Source organism: Hemibagrus wyckioides, linkage group LG05, assembly GCF_019097595.1.
Source record: "Hemibagrus wyckioides isolate EC202008001 linkage group LG05, SWU_Hwy_1.0, whole genome shotgun sequence".
Taxonomy (NCBI): domain Eukaryota; kingdom Metazoa; phylum Chordata; class Actinopteri; order Siluriformes; family Bagridae; genus Hemibagrus; species Hemibagrus wyckioides.
The window spans coordinates 2932153-2950668 of NC_080714.1; the positions used below are offsets into that span (position 1 = coordinate 2932153).

The window sequence follows — 18516 nt, forward strand, 5'->3', positions numbered from 1 at the left end:
CCTGTTAAAAAACATCACACAAGCTTTGTACAAAACTTTACCTGTGACATTCAAGAAATCTAAAATCATGGATTTTCCAGCTTCCACGAATGGCCCTCTGCAGTCCTCCAGTTTTGGCCGGATGGTTATGCTGTGGAAGATGTTTCTGGGGTTTGGGGTAGCTGTCCCGCTGCAGTGATCCGTTAGCAGAGATCTTTCCTCAGCTGGCCCGGAGATATTGAAGGAGACCAGGAAAAACCTTGCTTGACTGAAACGGACCCGGAGAGGCCATGCTCGGTGGATTCTGGTGCAGTGCTGGAGCTGCCTGCGCTGGCAGAGGCAGGCACAGAGGTGCAGAGCTGTCGCTTGGAAGCACCAGTCACCACACCAGTGGTGGATGAGCCCACTTTTAAAGTACCAACTAAGAGAAAGAAACAAGGTAAGGGACTTGGAAAAAAGCAAGCAAAGAAAGAAACAAAAACAGATGATAGAGAGTCAGACAGTGAAGATTGTTTGTCGGATTCTGTTTTTAACTTCGCCTCACAAGAAGAACAGCTAAGTGTTGTTTAGCCTGCTGAGGACATTAAAGAGTTTCTGAGAACCACCAAGTGGCAAAAAAATGTGGTAATTGAAGAGTTTTTCCCAGACAGGAGACAGTTTATTCATGATGTTAAACATTTCAGAAGAGAAGGTGCTTTTAATGATGTGGAAGTGTATCGCTTAAGGAAACTGATCACTAAAATGAATAAGGACAATCCTGAGGATGATTTGTAGAATGTGTGCTGTGTTTTATGATAGAGTGGTTTTGACCCTCTGTTTATTTTATCTATACTTTTTAATGAATGAGATTCATGTTGCGAGCTTGAATGTTAATGGAGGAAGAGAATATAATAAGAGAGCTAAGTTATATGAACTTGTGAAACAGGAGCGGATTGATGTCATGATGCTGCAAGAAACCCACTGCGATAACAGTAATGCTGCTGATTGGGTGAAGGAGTTGATGGGCTGGTGATTTTAAGTCACAACACATCGCTCAGTGGTGGTGTTGCTCTGCTCTTTGCTCGCAGTTTTATTCCATGTTCTTATTCAGTTGAAGAGATTTTAAACGGGAGGCTTTTAAAAGTAAAAGCGTTTTATGAGAATGAGGTTGTAGTTTTTTACCAGATTTTTAGATAAACTGAACAGTGTCATTGCTAATAGCGACACTACTAATATTTTAATTTTGGGTGCTGATTTTAACTGCACAGCAGATATTTTAGATCGGAACCACGCAGAACCTCACATGGCTTCCCATAAATGCCTGTGGGAGATGATTGAGGCCCATGAGCTAAATGATGTATGGAGAAACCTAAATAAAAAACAGAGACAGTACATGTGGGCCCACTCCACAGACAGCACACTCTCCCTGGCAAGATGAGACCGTTTTTATGGTTTTAAGCATCAGCTGACGTTTTTTACAAAGTGTTTTATTGTTCCAGTAGGTATCTCTGACCACAGGATCATCAGTAAAAAGAATGTAAAGCCTAAGAGTGCCTACTGGCATTTTAACATTGCACTTTTAGAAGATGCTGATTTTAGAGAGTCTTTTATTTATATATTTAATTGTTTTAAATCTGAGAAGGCAGCTTTTAACTCTTTACAAGAGTGGTGGGATTTTACCAAAACACAGATCAAAGTATTCTGTCAGCAGTACTCTCTCAACGTCACAAGAGACATTAATAGATCTCTGAAAGCTCTGGAGATAGAAATAGTGGAACTCCAGCGTTTGGAGGCCACTGGAAATCGAGGGCATATTGAAGCTCTCAAAAGTAAAAAAGCTAAAATGAATGACCTGTTAGACATTACAGCACAGGGGGCGCTGGTCTGTTCACGCTTCACAAGTGTGACCGAGATAGATGCTCCTTCTAAGTTCTTCTTCAGTTTAGAGCAAAAGAATGGACAGAAAAGATTCATACATGCTGTGCGAACAGAATCAGGGGATCTCTTATCTGAGCCCACTGAAATTCGCAAACAGACAGCTTCTACTCGAAGCTGTACAGCAGTGAGAGGTCAGGGGCACAAGTAGTGGAGGAGAGCTTTCTGAAAGACCTGCTGAAGCTCTCTGAGCAAGTGGCCAGGGAACTGGATGAAGAATTGACACTGGCAGAGCTCCACAAAGCTCTTCAAGGCATGGAGAATGGACGGGCGCCAGGTATAGATGGTCTCCCTGTTGAATTCTACAAGGCTTTCTGGGCAGTAATAGGGCAGGACATGCTGGAGGTCCTATGGGACAGCATGAATGTCAGTCAGCTCCCACTGATTTGCGGGAGAGCCGTGCTGACCCTGCTGCCAAAAAAAGGAGACCTGACCCACCTGAAGAACTGGTGCCCGGTGTCACTACTGTGCACTGACATCAAGCTGCTCTCAAAAGCATTAGCCTCGAGACTGACCAAGGTTATGGAGCAGATCACTCACCGGGACCAGTCCTAGTGTGTGCCTGATAGGTCTATATTTGACACTGTATATTTAATTCACAACATTTTGACATCTCCAGACTATTGGGCTTGAAGACTGGTCTGATTTTTCTAGAACAGGGAGAGGCATTTGACCGGGTTGGACATGAATATTTGTGGAAGGTGCTGGAAACCTTTAGGTTCAACCCAGGTTTTATAGCCATGATCAAGTTGTTGTACTGTGAAATCGAGAGTGTAGTGAAGGTTAATGGTGGTTTATGTGCTCCTTTTAAAGTGTTGAGAGGTATCAGGTAAGGCTGTGCTTTGTCAGGCATGCTTTACACATTAGCAATTGAACCTCTTTTAAACAGATTGAGAAGTCATCTTTCTGGTTTTAACATTCCACACCCCAACAACTCTATCTGTCTGTCAGCATATGCAGATGACCTGGTAGTAATGATAGACTCACAGAAAGACGTGAATGTTTTAACTGACATTTTAAATGACTTTCAGGTTTTATCTTCTGCAAAAGTTAACTGGACCAAAAGTGAAGCCATTTTAGTTGAGGAGTGGGGAGGAGAGCAGCCTTTACTACCAGGGGGTCTAGTGTGGAAAAAGGTGGATTTAAATACTTGGGTGTCTACCTGGGGAATAAAGAGTTTTAAAATAAAAACTGGGAAGGCACTGTAGAGCATGTAAAAGGCAGACTGAGCACGTGGAAGTGGCTGGTCCCAAGGATGTCCTACAGGGGGAGAACACTGGTCATCAACAGACTCGCCACGTCGTCCCTCTTGCACAAGCTGGCATGCGTGGATCCACCGCCAAACCTGCTGGCAAACATCCAGGCCCTGCTGGTGGACTGCTTTTGGGACGGTCTACACTGGATTCCTCAGAGCGTCCTTCACCTGCCCAAAGAGGAAGGGGGGCAGGGGCTGATCCAGTTAGCCAGCAGAACTGCAGCTTTCCGCCTCCAGTTCCTCCAGAGACTCCTCACTGGTCCCAAATTCTTAATATGGAGAGCAGCAGCCCATGGACTTTTACACAAGGTTGAAGAACTGGGGCTAGACCGAACTTTGTTTTTAATGGACACCAAAACACTGGACGTTTCTGGACTACCGAGTTTTTACCATGGACCTTTTAAAATCTGGAACTGTTTTAGAAAACAAAACAAGGGCTGTGGAACACTACACTGGCTGCTGGAGGAGCCCCTGATTCATGGCGGGCGCCTGGACATCTCCGGTGTAACCGCCCCTGCATTGTCTGGACTACTCATCTCCTCAAGGGTCGTGACACTCCGGGAGCTGGTGAACATCGCGGGGACGGACCTGTTGCAGGCAGAAAATCTGGAAGCGCATTTGGGACTGAGGTCCCTGCGCGTTGTCAATCAGCTCCTACATCGCTGGAGGACCGCCCTAACATCAGAGGAGTGTGTTCAGCTGATGGACTACCAGATTACTGAGATCAACCCTGCAGACGAAGGCCCTTTTTCCCCAGCTGGACACAGACCTTGTCGGGTCTGAAGGTCCGCTCCTGGAGTCCCGGGATAAAGCAGAGATGAACTTTGGATCAGTGTCGGGGAAGCTGCTCTACAGAGCCTGTGTCAAGGTTTTAAACAAGAAAAAGCTGAGTGGGAGGGTAAACACCCCATGGAGAAGTGTTCTGGGTTTTAATGCTGATATTAAACCAGAGTGGACGCACTGTATAAACCACTGTTAACCAAAAAAGCTGCCGACCTCCAACGGAGGATTTTACAGGGTATTATCTCTGTGAACTCTTTTATTTCTGTTTTAAACCCTGGTTACACATGACTGTCCTTTTTGTTTACAGAGAGAAACCTTTTTCCATGCTTTTATTCACTGCTCCAGGTTGCAATCATTGTTTGTTTTCCTACGGAGCATTTTAAGGTCTTTTTATGTTGATTTACTGTTCAGTGTTTTATTCTTGGTGTTAAGTATGTCAGGGGACACAGGTTCAAATGCCAACTGATTAATTTTATCTTTGGTCAAGCTAAAATGGCAATGTACCTGAGCCGAAAAAACAAGAAGAGCTATGCTTTGCACCAGAGCATTTTAACCATCCACTACTATACTGAACCTAATTTATTGAAATGGTTTTAATATTTATTTATTTATTCATTTATTTATTGAGTCACCATGATCTATGTATAATGTGACTTGTAAATAAAAGACTGTAAAAAGCCTCTCTCTCTGCGACTGCGAAAAACAAGAGTGACACCTCCACTAAGTGAGATATTATTATGACTTAAAACCACAAGGCCTTCCCACTCTGGCACATTACAAGCCCAATACCCCTTCCACTTTCACACAGTCTGAGAAGTCCTCCTGCATGTCACTGGCACTCTTCTTCTTCACCAGCTCATAGAGTGTTGTCCTTTTACTGTGATCTCTGGCACCATTAATATTAAGGGTTACTGTAATCATAGCACTCATTATTATATAGAATGTAACCTCTAATCTTGTATAGTTAGCCATAGTATGTTTTTTATGTCAGAGCTATACATTCTAAAAAAAGCTACTTTGCTCACCATCATTTTCCTTTATTATCTTTTAAAAACTTTGGGATGTCTGCAGCTGTGTAGACCACCTCTTTCTCATCAAGTTGTAGCACTTGTGACAATCTGCATTCAGTAGAGCAGTCATCGTCACTCTCTTCTTCCACCTCTTCTTTCTTCCTCTTAATGGAGACTTGCATTATTTACATTTTATTCACACACTAAACATTAATAGTGAACATTTTTGACTCGGTTCTCTAAAGTCTTGGCGAACGGCTTCTATCAGACAATAAAGAAAGTAAGAGATCTTTTTTATATACCTAGTTTAGTAACCTACTTTTCTTTTTGGCAGAATTTATCGTTAAAATCAACTTCATGTAATAAAGCATCACACATATTACAATGTCCTGTTCAAAAGCTTGTACATGTTAAAAACAATAAGCAAAGAGAAGAAGATGTAGGTTTGAGTTTGAGAACAGGAAACATTACTCACGGTTTGGTTTTGAATAAGACAGCTTGCTCAGATAGTGGATAGTGCATTTCTTATGCATGCCACCCCCCCCCCCCCCCCCGTTCTTACCTATACAGTATATGTTCTGCAACGCCACAATTCTGTCACATAGATCGTTGAGCTTTTCTCCACTTATGATGGCCTCTTCACTAACTCACACTGGTAAGTACATGCATTATTGATTAATATGTAAAATACCAAATTCTTGTATCCTTTTCACACATGTATTGATTTTTCACCATGAGCTTTGAGTTATGATCCACTCCACTACCATTTTCTAACTAGATGACATTGGCTAAGAAAATCATCTTTTTCATTTATAACAGCTCTTAAAAATGTTTACGTTACTGAAGTAATGTAAATAACTCTTAGAACGAAGTGTTACTGTGTCAGTGCTCAGTCGCTTACACAAAACAGTAGGATTGTTTAAGAAGTGAATAAAATGTAATGAAACTGAGAGAGAGAGAGAGAGAGAGTTTGAGATTTAAATCCACTTCATTGAATCATTAAGGCAACTTCACTTTAAAGGTTTAAAAAATAAGCACACAGAGAGAGAGAGAGAGAGAGAGAGAGAGAGAGATGGTGGAGGAGAGAGAGAGAAAGAGGAACAAAGAGATTTTGAGAGAGCTTTGTTGATTTTAAAGTTATAGTTATCAGGAATAGATTTTAGAGCTTCGAGCTCATGCGTGACTCAGCTACTCCTTTGCTAGTTAGCTGAGACAAGCTAGTTGATCATGTTATATTTACAGCGTTTGTCAGAAACCCTTATCCAGACCCACTTACACTGTATCTCATTTATACGAATGTACGGACTGAAACTGTGCTGTTAAATGGAAGTCAGTCGACATTTACAGTCGACACCGTCTGTGTTTTGAGAGAGAAAACATTGCTCAAAATGCCTTTAGATTCATAATTAATCAAATCCTCTTAAATGCAAATATCCTAAATAAAAAAATACTGAGGAAGATGTCAAAGACGACTAAAATTTAAGACAAAACACTCTTCCTGCAAATTATTCAATAAAATACACATATAAAAGAGCTACTATAGCAATAACACATTAATAAACATTTTATTACATTCTCTGTAACATGAACTATAACTTTTGGTTATTTGTGATGACAAATAAAAATAATAAAACATCATAAATAATATTAATTTGGCACGTTACAAAGTTTGCATGGCATGTAATAGCAAATCACGCTACATATTAAAAGAACTAACACGATAATGACACTTTTATTTGTGAAGAGGCCATCATATGCTGAGAAAAATCTCTGGATCTATGTGACATAGAATGGAAGCTCTTACACGCAACAAAGTTAAGAAAAGGGGCGGAGTCATGAGGTTTCTGTACTATGTGCTGCTTGTTTCTTTATTTGAAATTGAGTAAATGTTTCACATACTATATTTCCAAAAGTTTTGGGACACCCCTCGAAATCATTGAGTTCAGGTGTTGTTTTTCAGGGGTTGGGCTCGGCCCCTTAGTTCCAGTGAAAGGAACTCTTAATGCTTCAGCTTCATACCAAGACATTTTGGGCAAAGAGATTTTGAGAGAGGGAATGAAAGGGAGGGAAGTGGAACAGTAAGATTACAGGGTGAAGAGGTGAAGAAGGTACAGGAGTTTAAGTACTTGGGGTCAACAGTCCAGAGTAATGGAGAGTGTGGGAAAGAGGTAAAGAAGCGAGTGCAGGCAGGTTGGAATGGGTGGAGAAAGGTGTCGGGAGTTCTGTGTGATAGAAAAATTTCAGCAAGAATCAAGGGGAAGGTGTACAGGACAGTGGTGAGACCTGCCATGCTGTATGGTTTAGAGGCAGTGTCACTGAGGAAGAGACAGGAGTCAGAGCTGGAGGTAGCAGAGCTGAAGATGTTGAGGTTCTCTTTGGGAGTGACACGGTTGGACAGGATTAGGAACGAGTACATCACAGGGACGGCTCATGTTAGACGTTTGGGGGACAAAGTTAGGGAGGCCAGATTAAGATGGTTTGGACATGTTCAGAGGAGGGAGAGTGAGTATATTGGTAGGAGAATGTTGGACATGGAGCTGCCAGGCAGGAGGCAAAGAGGAAGGACAAAGAGGAGGTATATGGATGTAATAAATGCGGATATGAAGCTAGTGGGTGCAAGTGTTGAGGATGCAGAAGATAGGGATAGGTGGAGAGAGATGATTCGCTGTGGCCACCCCTGAAGGGAAAAGCCGAAAGAAGAAGAAGATTTTGAGAGAGGGAGATCATGAGGGAAGAGAGCTTGTGCCCACATCCTTTCCTCTGGGTGCTCTGGTTTTCTCTCACAGTCCAAAGACATGCTTCTAGGCTGATTGGAGTCTCTAAATTGCCCGTAGTGTGTGATTGGGTGAGTGAATGAGTGTGTGTGTGCCCTGTGATGGGCTGACACTCCGTCCAAGGTGTATCCTGCCTTGATGCCCGATGATGCCTGAGATAGGCTTCCCGAGAATAGATCGCATAAGTGGTACAGACAATGAAACGAAATTAAATAAGCCACTGCACACACTGACCGTTCTTCTAAATCTTTATCACACACACATATACATACTGATCAGGCATAACATTATGACCACCTGCCCTTTTGCTGCCAAAACAGCCCTGACCCGTCCTGCTGTGTATTCTGACCCCTTTCTATCAGAACCAGCACTAACTTCTTCAGCAATTTGAGCAACAGTAGCTCGTCTGTTGGATCGGATCACACGGGCCAGCCTTCTCTCCTCACATCCATCAATGAGCCTCGACCATCCATGACCCTGTTGCCACTTTTGATAGACACTGTTGACCACTTTTGATAGATACTGACCACTGCAGACCGGGAACACCCCACAAGAGCTGCAGTTTTGGAGATGCTCTGATCCAGTCGTCTAGCCATCACGATTCGGGCCTTTTGGTCAAACTCGCTCAAATCCTTACGTTGTCCATTTTTCCTGCTTCTAACATCAACTTTGAGGACAAAATGTTGACTTGCTGCCTAATATATCCCACCCACTAACAGGTGCCATGATGAGGAGATACTCAGCCTTATTCACTTCACCTGGCACTGGTCATAATGTTATACCTGATCGGTGTACAGAACACTCTTCCTATAAATTATTCCTGAAAATGTAAAATGAAACACATTACATTTGGTACATTTGCTTCACCGCCTACTGACACATATGGACTGGTTTAAAACTTGTGCTGCTGTAAGCCAGTAGAGGGCTACGAGACATTTTGGCTTCACTTGAAAAACCCCAAAGACGTCCTTCCACATATATACATTTAATAAAATACTCATGTAAAAGAGCTACTATCGTAATAACACAATAATAAACATTTTATTACATTCTCTGCTACGTGAAATACAACTATTGGTTATTAGTGACGACAAATAAAAGTAATAAAACATCATAAATAAATCACGCTACTTATTATAAGAAGTAATAAGATAATAACACATTTATTACGTCGTGTCTTGTCGGTTTGCTTAACAAAATACATAACCGTTTCTGTTCCGTCCACGTTATTTTTCAATCCCACCCGTTTTCTGCCAACGCCTTACAATTGGCTAGAACGGTCCCAAACGTTACGCTACGATTGGCTATTAGCTCATACAGACATGCGTATGAGCCAATCACAACCCAGGAGTCTGTATTTCTCTGAACACACGCGAGCTGTCATTTCAGGTGTGAAACATTTCCCGCCAATCAGAAACGCTTATAGTCGCGCGTGCGCACGCGTGAGCCTCGAAAACCATATATAAGCGTCATCCGGGGCTTTACGGTTCCTGTTTGGCGACCCGTCGCCACAAGAGAGATCTCGTTTAGCGTTATCGGAAACCTGGGCCTAAAAACCCATTAATTTATCCGTTTTCCCACAGCTGGAGAGCGGATAACGCTCTGTGGGGCGCACAAGTTCCCACAACAAAGGGGAAAAACCACATTTCCCGGGGTTAACCCCCGCTTTTTGCGCGCCAATCTTCTTACTAAATCTTCTTCGGAGACATTTTGGATTTGGTGTCTCTTGTTTTTTTTCTCGGTTAGTTTTGTGGTCAAGATGTCGCCGTAATGGAGTATCCGGGTTTGACAGACATGAGCAAGGGCCTTCGCCGCCTGACCCGCACCTCTTGTAACAACCCGCTTTTTTCATTTCTTGTCCCGTTTAATGCTAGAGAGCTCGACTGCTCTCTCCCCGGAGCTCGGCCTCAGTCCTTCACCCAGAGATATGGAGAAAAACCCGAACGCCAACACCAAGGTCCCGCCCCGTTCAAGCTCTACAGGCCCAGCGCCGACCGACTCTAAAACTAAAACAGGTAAACACGTTTATTTCACCTTGTGGTTAAACTGACACTACTTCTATATATCTTTAAATCTGTAATAAGTTCATATTTGCAGACTTCTCAGCCGTGCCGCAAGTGTTTGTTTTTGTTTTCCCTGTTCGACATGACGTTCGTAGGCCCCGGGTCATGTGGTGTCCCAAATGGCTTCCTATTGGTGCTAGGGCACTACGTAGGCCTCAGATTCCCTAATTCGTGTAGAATACCTGACAGGACGCCTATATAGGGAGCAGTGCTGCGTTTGGAATATAACCTTAACTGTCACGCGCTGGTTCTGTTGGCTAAAGACAAATATATGTATTGGGGTTTTTTTATTTTATTTTTAAATGTGGTTCCATATATCCACAAGGAAACTGAAAATAATAAAAAGGCTCAATTTCTTTGTCTAGTTTTACTTTTGAAAGTCAACCGAACTTTTTGTAGTTTTGTTAGCTAGCTAAGATTACTGGTTCACGTGCAACGTTAACTAGCTTGTTTGGCTAGCGAGTTGCTTCATAAACACAAACGCACTCCGAATAGAGTACAATGTGCTGATATAGACAAAAATAAGTGTTTTATTCCACATGAACCAAAACGGATCACTTTTTATCCGTTTATGGTCAAGTTTAATGCGTCTTCCTTGTCACCTCGTTTCTCATGAGTTTAATCAAATAAGTGCTCGAGGAGAGAAACTTGCAAAGTGCAAACTCGTCTGTCCTAAAAAATTAACGTTGTTAAACGAATTAAATAAACAAAAAGAAAACTTTACCACTTCATCAAATATTACATGTCGACTTATTTTTTCTAGTCCCCATGAACGAGCTGTGATGATAAACAATACGCGGATTAATACCAAGTGTAAACCTGCCTTGGAGCCGGAACTACTTTTAGGACTGCTGTTATAGGGAACAAATCAACTGACCAATCAGAATCGAGAATTCATTACCACTGAGAGGAAGTTTAATACATGTGTATTAAGGTGTCTAAAGGTTCATGAAGTCACAGTGATTATCTGTAGATTAGATTTCAGATCATGCCATGAATAAAAATGTTTATGATAACAATATTAATGTTTATAAGCGGTCAGCGTGTGGTCTGAAGACGTCCTTGTATAAATATAAAGTGCTGCTTGGGGGCTATTCCTGTTCTGCCACATGACTCAAGAAAATCCTGACTGCTCATGGAGAGACTCTGGACAGGATCGTGTTTACAGTGACTTAGCAGGAAAAAGAGATGTATTTTACAAGTGCTTTGGTGTAAACATGTGTGTTTTGGTCCTAATGTGTTCCCTGAGCTGCTCTGTGGTGTTTGATAAGCTGTGAGTCGACACCCAGTACACTCTTATCGTGAAGCGTGAGGTATTACACTTAACTGCACTCGGAGTATAAGCAACACGGGACTTTCCACTAGATAAACATGACGTGAAACATGAAGGAGATGCTGGGTCGAACTCCAGCGAGTGTTTCCTCTGTTTTTCTGACCTGATATAACTTTATTTTATGTGATTTGTCGTGTTTATTTGTTCAGTTATGATGTACTGCACACTGATGCTGTGTTTTTTATATTTTTTCCCCCTTTTAAGATTCGAAGAATAATGGCAGCTCCAAGCGCTACAACCGTAAGCGGGAGCCTGCCTTCCCCAAAGCAGAAAATTTTCCAGGCCCCCGTCGCACCCACCCACAGAAAGGCAAGAATTTCGACAAGAGACCCCCCCAGAGAGGTGGAGGAGGCGGTAGACAGGGTGGGCTCATGGGCGGTGGGAGAAGAGAAGAGGTAAGTCTCTCACCATGTGGGGAATTGTGCACAGAACTGCTGCTCTTTACCACAGTTTTGATCGCTCAAGCCGTCCCTCCACCCTCCTGTCCCCAGGTAGTCGAGACGCGCCGGGCCGAGTTCAGCCCGGCTCAGTTTTCCGGACCTAAAAAGATCAGTTTGAACCACTTGCTCAATTTTACCTTTGAGCCGCGCGGAGGCCATGCTGGCTCCGTGGGTGACGGGCACTCGTGCTGGGGTCGCCGCAACAAGTGGGGTCACAAACACAAGCCCTTCAACAAGGAGCTGTTCCTGCAGGCCAAGTGAGTCTCAGGGCTCAGACACATAAGAGATTAAACACACCACGCCATCATGTCTAATCTAATGTCCCTCGTTTTGTCTCCACAGCTGCCAGTTTGTGGTGATTGATGACCAGGATTATCAAACTCACTTCACTGACCCGGACACTCTGGTCAGCTGGGACTGTGTGCAGCAAGTGGTGAGTGATCAGAGAAAACCTGATCATGTGTGTTAACAGGACAGAAAATGTTTTATAGCTACAGTTATGGATCAAATTCAACCGACTATCCAATGGCTTGAGATACACAGTGCAGTTTTAGGAGGTCATGTGTGGTCATTTTGTTAGTTTCAGATTCCATCAGCCTTGTTGCTTTTGTTCATACTTTGGTGTTTCTCTCCGATGCAGCGCATCTACAGCCACGAGGTACCGTCATGTCCAATCTGTCTGTACCCTCCGGTGGCAGCTCACATCACTCGCTGTGGCCACATCTACTGCTGGCCCTGCATGCTGCACTACCTGTCTCTGAGCGAGAAGACCTGGTCCAAGTGTCCAATCTGCTACGAGGCCGTGCACAGCACGGACCTCAAGAGGTACGTGCAGGGAAGGATTAACACGTGGAAAGAGATGATGATCGTCAAAATGTTCTGACATGTTCTCATCATCTTTCTCAGTGTTGTTGCCATGGAGACACGTCAGTACATGCCCGGTGATGTCATCACCATGCGCCTGATGCGCAGGGAGAAAGGCGTGCTGGTGGCTCTGCCCAGCTCCCAGTGGGTTAAAGTGGAGGAGCCCATTCGCTTTGGAGGTGCTGAAGAGATCTCAGATGAACATCACAGTAGAGCTGGGCGAAATGTCCTATAAATTGAATCTCCGATTTTTTTAAAACAAAATTCGATTTTCAATTTTAAAACGATTATTTTTCTTTAAAAAAAATTAATAAAACACTAAAGACAGGATTTTTTTTTTCTTTTTTTTTTTTTAAATTTGAGAAACAATATAACCAAACATATGAGCTGCTAATTTGGACTAAAAATGCAAACTTACTTTTGCTAACAAGTTTTTTTTTTTTGTTATTTTAGAAAAACAATCAATACAACATAAACCTTTTTTGGGGATTTATAAAATGCAAACTTTCACCAGTCTTTACAACTTCTAATTATTCTAGTAAAATAAAGTAATATAACAAAATATGAGGGATTTGTAAAGTACAAACTGCAGACTTAACTTGAATCACTTTTTATAAAATAATTAACACCTGGAAAAAAAATCCCTTAAAAACAATTTTGTAAATCAGTTCAACATTCAACTAACACACTAAATAAAACCAAACAGGAGCCAGACCGCATTTTACATCTGTGTTTATTCGCACAATCAGGGGCATTTCTAGGATTTTCATTAAAGGGGGACTCGGCCCCCAATGAGGGTGTAATAGTAAATAAATAAATTAATAAATAAAATAAAGGTTTGACAGGGTAGGATGGTAAACTTACTGCAGCATTCCACTGTATTGCACAGATGTGTAACATTTGAATACTGAACAAGCCAAATACGAGTCTTCCTGATCTCACACACACTTGTCCTCTGATCTTCGTTCTGTGATGCCACGGTTTCTTCAGTTGAAAGACGGGGAGGAGCCGAAGTCTGCCGCCGTTTTCGTCGCTAGGCCATTTTTAACATTTCTATTCAGCCACCCTAAGAATTCTGCGATTCTCCATAAACTCTACACAAATTGCTGATCACTTCAGTCCCCTTTAAATTTCATATGAAAACGGCGGCAAACTTTCGGCTCCTCCCCTTCTTTCAGCGCGTTCTTCAACCCGACTGAAGAAACCGCGCGTCTCAGAACTATGGAAGCTCGCTCTGCCAAAAGTGAAATTGTAAAATTGATTTTCATTTTTCAACATCGACATAAACCATAAATTCAAATTAATCGCCCAGCTCTACTTCACAGTAGAAATAAAAACACTTACTCTTTTTCTACACACATTGTATGCGTGTAGAAATGTATGTATATATTTTTTGATCAATCTGTCCGTCTCGCAGATGTGCGTCTGAGCTCTTACTCCAAGCTGCTGCTGGCGTCTCAGGATCAGGTTCTGGGTCTGTTGGCTGAGGAGAGAGTGGCACTGCAGGCTCAGCTGAAGCAGGAGCAGGACGATCCACAAGCCTGCTTCGTACAGAGTGCTTTACTGCAGCTGCAGGTAACATGCATACACACGGAGCTATAACGTTCAGAGACCTTTAATTTGGATACAGTGATGAGTCTCAAACCACACGGTGCATTTAGGAACGAGAGGACGGCCTGCTGAAACGGAACGTTCCAGGTAAAGGCGGTCTAGAGGGTGCAGACATGAGGAAGCTCTCTCTGACTGACTCGACTGTTGCTGAGGTGGCGGTCAACAAGCTCACCAGCTCCAAGGTAAACATGGTGATTCGGTCAGGTGCATCACTGACAAAAGGTGAATTCTGGGAAATCTGGCTTTGTAGATGTGAAGAGTTTATTACTGGGGGCTGGAACCTCTGTCCATCTGAGACTTAGTAGTGTCTATTAGATGTCTAGTGACTCTGCAGCCAGATCCACGTTCTATACACTTCCTGAGTCCACGCTGTGAAGCAGATCTGAACGTCCGATTTTCCTCTTTTCTAGCCTGTTCTGCAGTACGCTTCGGCGTTCGATGATGAGATTCAAGAGGTCGCACCCCAACAGGAAGCAGTCGAGGTGGCGGAGCAGGTCCCTGATGAGGAAACCCTTACTAATGAGGCGGGGTCACAGCAGAACTCTCAGCATGGGCCGTATTACTACTTCTACCAAGGTGTGTGGAGGGAAAAAATGAAGTTTTCCTTATGGAAAAATGAAATGAATCACTGCTTTATGTTAAATCTCTCTCGCTTGCTCCATCTCCCTCTCATTCCTTCTTTCTCTCACTTGCTCTGTCTCCTGCTCTTTCCTTCTTTCTCTCCCTCTCTCTCTCCCTCCCTCACACACAATCTGTCTCACATGCACACCCTCTCTCTTTGCCACACACACCCCTTTCTCTCTCTGTCTCACACACTTACACTCTCTCTCTCTTAGCGGAGGATGGGCAGCAGATGTTCCTGCACCCGGTGAACGTGCGCTGCTTGCTGAGGCAGTACGGCAGCCTGGAGAACAGCCCTCAGTCCATCAGTGCCACCGTCGTGGAGATCGAGGGCCACACGGTTAATGAGGTACGGCTTCACCAATTCTCTCAGGATTGTTTAAAGATGCACTAAAAGCAGTTCAGTATCTAAACCTAGCAGTTGTTTTTACAGGATGTTCGTCGTCGACACCGTTACCTCTCTCACCTGCCCCTCACCTGCGAGTTCAGCATCTGCGAGCTCAACCTCCAGCCACCCGTCATCTCCAAGGAGACGCTGGACAGCTTCTCAGGTACACACACGAACCGTTTTAATTAAATGTATAACAATTATCATCAAAACACATTTAACCTGACTTTTCTTACTCTGGTAGATGATCTGGAGCGCAGGAGGCGTGCGAGGCAGAAGAAGGCCAGGGATGAGAAGAGGAGGGAGAAGAGGATCGAGATGGAGGAGAACAGGAAGCAGGGGAAATGTAAGTAGATGAAATGTGATGAGTCTGGTGCAGTTTATTGTTGGAGCATCCATTACTCTCAAGAGAAGGGTGTGTGTAGGTGTGAATTGTTTTGCATTGGGATGCGAGGGATATTTGTTTTCCAGTCAGTCGGATAGAAACGGGTCTATTTTTAGGGTCTAATCAGCTTAAAAATAGTGCTGAGGTTGAGGTCAGTTCCTGCTCTTGGAGCTGTTAGTCTAAATCACAGGTTTCTCAGCCCTGGTCCTGGACAACCTTCATGATTCAAGAAGCTTTGTCATTTCAGCCACATGTTTCATTTCACTGTCAGCTACTTTGGGACCTGACATGTATTGTGCAAAAATACAATAGCAGCAGCTGCATTTTTAGGGTTTTTTCTATTCCAAATTCAGCTGAATACTTTCAGGTAGGTATGTAGTTCAGCAGCATGGTGAATACTTGGTGTATTGATGATTTTGGTTTAACAGACCCGGAGGTGCACATTGGCCTGGAGAACCTGCAGCAGTTCCCAGCGTTTGGTTCTCCTCCTCATCACAGCCCACCAGGACCGAACCCCGAGTTCCAGCTCGGACCTCCGTCTCCTCTGAGCAGCAGTCCTGTCCCAGGTTTTTTTTTTTTTCTTTCTTTCTTTTTTTCTTTTTTCATTTTATTATGTTAAGCAAGAGATGGAAAATGTCCAAAAATTAATAAATAAATATTTAGATAATACAAATCAATAGTGGTCTTTACATAACATTTTTAAACCAGTTTCTGCAAATCTCTTTATAATTTGTGATGTCTCAAATTTTTGGACACATCCCTTCAGTAAATAATTATTATAATTAAATAATTTTTTCTCTCATACTGTTCTTGCTAAAGTGGCACAGCCATGAACACTTCTGTCTCCTTCCCATGTTTCAGACGTCACCATGTTCCCAAGTCTGAACGGGAACGCCCTGTCCTTCAGCGTGGGCAGTGTGGAGGAAGACTCGCCCTGCATGTCCTTCGCACAGGTGAATCCCTCCTTCCTCCTTGCACACCTTCCCTCCTCCTTTCTCCTGGGAATGTTTAATTATTTGCTTTGAATCCGTGTAGATGCTGAGAGATGGAAAAGCCAGAGCAGATGTCTGGCCCAGACTTCCTCCAAAAAAAGGTAAGAGACTAGTCTGAGATTCTGCAGAGCTGAGAACGAGTGTTTGGGTTGGAATAAAAATCACCCCCCCCCCATTTTTTTTCTCTCTCTCTCTCTCTCATATATTCTCCCCCACCCATAGATGTGTTCCTGGCTCCTCCAGTGGCTGACAGTGACGGTGAGAGTGACGGATCGGACCGTGTGCCGGTCCCCAGTTTCCAGAACTCCTTCAGTCAGGCAGTTGAAGCAGCAATGCTGCAACTGGACCACAAACCACCAGCCAAGGCTGAAGCTCCACCCACCACTGGTGAGCCTGCTGCAGTCCCCCCCCCCAACTACTAAACATAATTGATAAATGAATATTATTAAATAATACTATTAAAGAATAATTATACACTGATCCACCATAACATTATGACCTACTTGTTTTGGTCCCCCTTTTGCTGCCAAAACAGCGCTGCCCCCTTGAGGCATAGACTCCAAGATGTTAGCAGCAGATCCTTTGCAAGTTGGGAGGTGGGGCCTCCATGGTCCACTTAAAGCATACTTTTGATAGATACTGACCACTGCAGACCGGGAACACCTCCACAAGAGCTGCAGTTTTGGAGATGCTCTGATCCGGTTGTCTAGCTGCCATCACAATTTGGTCCTTCATCAAACTCGCTCAAATCCTTATGCTTGTCCATTTTTCCTGCTTCTAACATCAACTTTGAGGACGATACTCAGTCTTATTCACGTCACCTCTCAGTGGTCATAATGTTATGCCTGACTGGTGCATAATGGTCAATATCTAAAGTATGCAGGTCTTAAGTAAAGAATCACATGACTGAGTGAATCATTATTTCTTCACTTCCTGTATTTAATAACATCAACAGCATTCATGTAACACTATTTCTCTTGTTTCCTTTTCTCCAGATGAGAAAGGAGGGAAGAAAAAGAAGAAAAAGCAGAAACTTCTCTTCAGCACCTCCATGGTTCACACAAAGTAAACCAGACTGCAGATCACCGCTTTCTCACTTTCTTTTTTTTCCCTCCATTGTCTCCTCCCATTTCCTCCATCCTGTCCTCTAGGGTGTGTTAGCGTAGTCCAGGCTCGGCGACCAGCTGAGCATTGTTAACCAAATGAAATAAGACCCAGTATCGCTAACACCTTGCTATAGGCAGTAGACCCAGTGTTGAATTAAGGACCGTGTCGAATCCCTCGCTCAAACTTTTTTTTTTTTTTTTTTTCCAGTGATTTAAGTAGGATGTGAGTGACCTGGCAATAAAAAAAAAAAAATTCATGTCATGTTTAGCAGAATCCATGTAAAGTTTAAACTTTCTATCTCCATCTTGTCCCATCACCGGCTCTGGAGCACTTCCACTTGGTTAATTTATTTCTTTGTCCCAGTTTTACACACAAGGCCTGTATTAAGATGAGATGAATACTCCAGGGTTCAGTGATGACGTCCCCGGGTTTTAGAGCCAGCAGTCAGACAGCTGCTGATGAACTCGCACCCTCTTCACGTCATCGCCGAACCCCTGAGTGAACACCATCATCTGCTTCAAATAACACTGTATGTTCAATCGCTGCTCATTTCCCTTCTGCCCCTTCGATCTTCCTCCTCCTCCTCATCACAGCTCGGTAAGGCACTTTATACCTTTCACGCGTTCATCAGTATAAAAGACGATCTGATCCACGTTTACACGCTGCTTCATCCGGTTCACACACGGAATAAAGTCTGAGGTCGGTCTCAGATGTTTAACTGCAGCACTCGTTTGATGCTTCAGTGAGGTACCTTTTTGGTACTCAGTCGCCTGGAAAAACAAAAGAGAATTTTTTTTTTTTTTTGTTTTTGTTTTCTTTTGGATTTCTTTGGTGGGAATCTGATTATAAACCCTGCATATTGATTTAAAATAAATAAATAAAGAATTATGCACCACCTTCTCTGGGTTTGACCTCTTACTGACCAGGAAATGATCAAACATGATTGATTTGTAATTTCTTTTCTTTTGTTGTTTATTATTATTATTATTATTTCACA

At 43.1% G+C, this 18516-nt stretch overlaps 1 protein-coding gene across 1 annotated transcript; it reads left to right on the forward strand.

Annotated features, from left to right (window-relative positions):
- Positions 1-9197: 9197 nt before the first annotated feature.
- rnf10 (ring finger protein 10) lies at positions 9198-18361 on the forward strand. The gene is made up of 17 exons (XM_058389468.1): positions 9198-9730; positions 11316-11506; positions 11603-11808; positions 11894-11984; positions 12192-12376; positions 12458-12594; positions 13833-13990; positions 14077-14208; positions 14437-14602; positions 14863-14996; positions 15081-15198; positions 15280-15381; positions 15849-15986; positions 16282-16373; positions 16456-16513; positions 16635-16799; positions 17408-18361. Exons 1-17 carry the CDS (start codon positions 9583-9585, stop codon positions 17479-17481), a joined length of 2295 nt encoding a protein of 764 aa, XP_058245451.1. The 5' UTR covers positions 9198-9582; the 3' UTR covers positions 17482-18361.
- Positions 18362-18516: the final 155 nt, after the last annotated feature.